At 58.3% G+C, this 5,459-nt stretch overlaps 1 protein-coding gene across 1 annotated transcript; it reads left to right on the top strand.

Moving 5' to 3' along the window:
• Positions 1–4,649: 4,649 nt before the first annotated feature.
• On the top strand, positions 4,650–5,459 carry Gjb5 (gap junction protein beta 5). The gene has a single exon (XM_076862995.1). The coding sequence runs from the start codon at positions 4,650–4,652 to the stop codon at positions 5,457–5,459; it is 810 nt and encodes a 269-aa protein (XP_076719110.1).

Here is a 5,459-nt window from a genome sequence, read left to right as displayed (position 1 = left end):
GATCCTCCATCTCTGATCATTCCTTCTCCTCCGCGGGCTCCTGTTTCTCTGCGGCTTCCTCACAGGGCAATGCTCCCCAGAGCTCTGCTGGGGCCCCACCCTTCCAGTCCTGTGTCTCCTCCAGCCCAGAGGTGCTGCCTCCTGCTGGCCGTGGGTGGTCAGTGCAGCCCCCACTGCACCAGAGCTTACCCACTCCACCAGTATCTGTGGCCGATCTGGGCCTCTCCTGCCCACAGCCGCTTCTACTCCCACAGTCCTGCTTCCTACCAGTGGACCCACCACCTGCCCGGTCACCAACACCAGGCCCGCCCGAGCCTGCCAGTTGTACTTACCAGCTATTTTCCAAATCTAGCCCTCCTCTCACCTCTGCCTTAAATCACTGCAGCAAGGACAGACGGTGGCTTCCATAGTGACCTTCGCAGGTTTCCATACTGTGAATCTGCCCACTCACTCAAGTTTGTTGATGACCCCAAAATCGATACCCGAGGCATTTTTGTGGCCATACACCTCAGGAGAAGAGGTGAGGAATTTGAGCACCTCCCCCGCCCCCATGAGATGGACTGTCCCCAGCTAAGGTCGCCCAACTGCCTTCTCTCTGCTCTCGTTCTGTAAATACGTGTCTTGCCGGAGGTTCGTTTAGTACCACATTTTTCTCATTTTTGTGCTTTTGGTTGGTGATTTTATTGCTTCAAATGGCCCCAAGCACAGAACCGAAGCACTGTGGGTGTTCCCAAGCCCAGGGAGGCTGGATGCTCCTCGGGGAGGAAACCCGTGGGGTGGATGAGCTCCGTCCAGGCCTGAGCTACTGTGGTGCTGGCCTTAGTTAATGTTAACGAATCACCGATCTCTATTAAGTAGGATGACTTTAAACAGAAACACGGAAGACAAGGCTACCTATTGATCAGCTGGATACCTTGTAAACAGGTTTACAGGAACTTAACCTTGTACTCCCCGGGAGCTGTGGTCACTGTGTGCTAACTTGGTACTCACAGTGACTGCCTTGACTGATGAGAACCCAGTTACCAATGTGTCCACGGCTTAGAACTCCCCATGTCTCTCTTTGCACCCAACAGGAATCCAAATTCCTTGGCATGACATTCCAGGTCCTCCACAGCCCAGAGGCTCTGCCGACCCACCGGGCACATTGCCATATGGTTCCCTCACTGTGGCCCCAGCTCCCTCCTCCCTCACATTTCCCAGAGGCCCTCTGCACACTGTCCAGGCCTCGAAGGGCCCTCCTCCTGAGCGCCTCTTGGTGAACTCCTACACATCCTTCAAGACCCAGCCTGGAGGTCACCACTCTGGGTGTCCCTCTGACAGAAACTGACACTCGTTCTTTGTACCTTTGATAGCTCTTCTCACATATTGTAAAAATCTGTTAATGTGTCCTTCCTCCTGTGTGTGGCAGTAGTTTTTTGGGAATGGGGTGGGGGGTGTACGTGACTCTCCAGGCACTGCTCTGCCACCAGGGGTACAGCCGTGGAATCAAAACCAATCCCTTGGCCCGTATGTGAGAGCACATATGCACGGGGCTCGCCGTGCCTGCTGTGGACACTCCGTGGACTTCACTCCAGCCCCATGTAACATCTGCTGCCAGGCATAAGACCAGCGGACTGCGCCTGCGCACAAGCCAGGAGCCGCCCCAGGCGCTCCGCCCCCTCCCACAGCCCCAGCCGGGCTCCGAGTTGGCCTTTTAAGCCCAAAGACAACGTCTGCCCAAATGAGGTGCTCTCTAGTGAGCACGTCCAGCTGTCCTCCTTTCTCCTCTGCCTTCCCCACACCTCAGAAGAAAAGGTGTAGACATTTTTAAAGGGAAGAGGAAGTGACATTTTTTGAGTACCCCTCCCCCCCACGTGCCAGGCTGGGCAGTCTGGGAGGCAGTTGTGGGAAGGCCTTCCTTTGAGTCAGAGGCCCTGCTGAGCACTTCCGCGCCCAGGCTGCGTGGATCACTGCACCCACCCTCTGAGGCAGGCGGTATTTTCCCTTTTTAGGGTGAAGTGGCTGAGATGCCACAGCAAGAAGGTGGCAGAGCCAGGACTCAGGCCTCACCATCTGTGCATCCAGTCACTGCACCCCACAAAGGCTTCTCAGGACACCCCTCCATGTCTGTCTGTACAGGGGAGGAACCAGATAAATCACCCAGGTCAAAAACCAGGAGTGAGATTTAAAACCTGGGGTGAGATCCAGCCCAGGAGTGTGGACTGCAGAGGAGGAGATGTGGACTCCAGCTGCGGAGACATTGGGCACAGACTGGACCCCTCCAAGGTTCACAGGAGTGGCCAGTTAAGGAGGAAGTGGGGAGAATGGCCTCCTGTGGGGGGCGGGGACAATTGGGAGAGACCAGAAACAAGAGTCAGAGGCGTAGGATTTCCAAAGCCCCTGAGCCCCTGAGCCACTGAGGAAGGAAGGCCACTCAGAAACAACCAGAAAGAGACAAGAACCTGACCAGCAGCCCACAGAAGCCAGAGGAGGCCTAAGAGTCAGCAGTGAAGCACTTCAGAAGAATGAGAGGGTATGACAGGCTCTAGATGCTCCCATACAAGCCCCCAGATACCATGAGCAGAGGGTCATAGTGGACCTATGTTTCCCCCCTGAGAAGCCAGGATTCTGGGTTCAACACCCTCAGAGGAGTGAACCCCTAAGTTTCCTGAGCCTCATGAGAGGCTGTCTGGGAGGCTGAAGCCCATCCAATGGCAGTGCCGGCTGCAGCTCCTCCTCCCGCAGCAAGTCTGCCACACCCAGGCTGCTCTGGAGGCTCTGACCCAGGAATGAGCTTCCCAAGAAACCCTCCTGACATGAAGTCAGGCTGCTGGCTGAATCCCACCGCCCGCTGCCAGGAGCGGCTACCAGGAGAGCCCTGAGGAGCAGCCACTCAGGTAGAGGCTTCTAAGTCCAGATGTGCCTGTCCCCGGCCCACCTGGCAGGGGAGACTTCTCTGGTGCCCTGTGGGGAGGTGGGCTGAACACATGGGCCACCCCGGTCATAGTCATGGGGGAATGAAGGGCTCCTCCCTCTTCCCTAGGCTCTTCCTGATCTCCCCAGCCAGGTCTAGGTGGGAGCCAGGAGCTGAGTGGGAGAGGGGCTGAGAGGGGGCCTGGAGCTCAGCTCTGCCTGGGCCTGCAGCGTCCCGCCCACCCCACCCCAAGCCGGCTGGACTGGGAGAGAGCCCCTGGGGGCTCAGGGATGGTGCTCCTGGGAACCTGCCCGGCCCACCCACTTCAGGCAGGACTGAGCAGACACACAGATGACTCAGAGCAGGGGCCACACGGCCAAGAAGTAGGTGGTGAGGAGACACGGGGTGCAGAGCAGAGACTCCCAGCCTCCACCAGGTGGAGGAGGGCTTGCTCATGGCAGGCAGCCCGCGGAAACTTAAGGACAGGCCCAGCCCCATATAGGGCAGTTCCCAGAGGGTGGGCTCCTGAGCCAGCTGCATGGGTTCAAGTCCCCGCTCCAGGGCTTACTAGTTACAGTGAGCAAACTGATAACATACCCCCACCCCCACCCCGCCTTCGGCTTCCCTCCTCAGCAATCATGCAGGGCCCATGATGGCCCGGGACCTCCCACTGGACTTGCATTGCGCCCCTTAGTGCAAGAGGCTGAGCCCACAGGCTCCCTGAGGTCCTGGGTGTGCAGCGGGTGAGACCACAGTGCATGAGTCTCAGGCAGAGGCCTCCCGAGAGAGGAGGAGGGCACCCCTCGCCCTGCACAGCAGTCCCCTTCCTTAACTGGAGGCCAGTCTGCCTCTGTGTGTTTCCTCGTGCCAAATGCACCAGCCTGGTTAACGGGAAAGCACTCCCGTGCCTCCATCAGACACGTGTCGGGAAGGAACGGGGTTCTGCCGTCAAAGGAGTTGAGACAATACTACGTATTTTTGGTCCCTCTTTTGGAGAATCACACAGGGGATTTATTAGCATGTTTGAGTAAAGGGACCTCTCTCATGCCGCTGAACCCAGGGTTTCACCAGCTTTTCGTGAACACAGAACCCTCTTCTCTGGCTACTCATATTGCCAGTATTGCCAGCGGGTGGGACAGGGTTCCACGGAACACTGGTTTGGGAAACGCCAGGCTACTCCCATAGGCCCAGGGCACCTCCATGTCAGCTGGCTTCCCGAGAGTCACACCTGAGCAGAGGGCACTGCCTGGATGTACTGAAGGCTGGACTAGATGGGGACAGGTTCCCCTTTGGAGGGGGCTCTCTGCAGGGAGAGGGCCGGGCTAAGGGCTCAGCAAAGAAAGAGGTCACCCAGGCTGAGGCCCCTGAGGAGGGTCAGGGTTGGAAGAGAGAGAGGGCAGCAGGTCCTAACCCCGCACGTCTTCACTCTTTACAACCTGAGAGGAGTGAGCGGCCCCGGGACGCACCTTGGCTGCCTTATGGGTAGAGCTGGGTTCTGGCTTAACCACCTGTGCCCAGGTCCCAGTTCTGCTCTGACTGGTGTAGTCTTCTCTACCCCTCTCCACCTCAGTTTCCCTCATCTGTAAAATGGGGACGATATCAGACCCCAGCTCTCTCCGGGGTAGAAGGAGTGGAACACGTAGAGGACGGCGATGTCCATGCCGCATTTCTCTGACGGTCTCCCAGTGAGTATCCGCAAATGTGGGAAATGACTCCTCTCATTTCCCTGCAGTGGCATCTGACACGTGGGTCCACCATGAACTGGGGGATCTTCGAGGGAATCCTGAGCGGGGTCAACAAGTACTCCACAGCCTTTGGGCGCATCTGGCTGTCCCTGGTCTTCATCTTCCGCTTGCTGGTCTACCTGGTGACCGCCGAGCGCGTGTGGAGTGATGACCACAAGGACTTCGACTGCAACACCCGCCAGCCCGGCTGCTCCAACGTCTGCTTCGACCAGTTCTTCCCTGTGTCCCACGTGCGCCTCTGGGCCCTGCAGCTCATCCTGGTCACCTGCCCCTCGCTGCTTGTGGTCATGCACGTGGCCTACCGGGAGGCCCGGGAGAAGAAGCACCAGGAGACAGCTGGGGAGGGCGGCGGGCGCCTCTACCTGAACCCCGGCAAGAAGCGGGGCGGGCTGTGGTGGACCTACGTCTGCAGCCTGGTGTTCAAGGCCAGCGTGGACGCCGCCTTCCTCTACGTGTTCCACTCCTTCTACCCCAAATACACCCTCCCTCCCGTGGTCAAGTGCCACGCGGCCCCCTGTCCCAACACAGTGGACTGCTTCATCTCCAAGCCCTCGGAGAAGAACATCTTCACTTTCTTCATGGTGGCCACAGCCGTCGTCTGCATCCTGCTCAATCTCGTGGAGCTGGCCTACCTGGTGAGCAAGAGGTGTCGTGAGTGCCTGGCAGGGCGCAGAGCAAGGGCCACACACGAGGGACATCACCCGGACTGTGTCACCTCGAAAGACCTCCTCTCAGACGACCTCATCTATCTGGGCTCAGACCCTCACCCCCCTCTCTTGCCAGACCACCCCCAAGACTACGCGAAGAAAACCATCCTGTGA

Source organism: Callospermophilus lateralis, chromosome 7 (assembly GCF_048772815.1).
Source record: "Callospermophilus lateralis isolate mCalLat2 chromosome 7, mCalLat2.hap1, whole genome shotgun sequence".
NCBI classification, from domain to species: domain Eukaryota; kingdom Metazoa; phylum Chordata; class Mammalia; order Rodentia; family Sciuridae; genus Callospermophilus; species Callospermophilus lateralis.
This window is presented reverse-complemented; position numbering and strand designations above follow the sequence as displayed.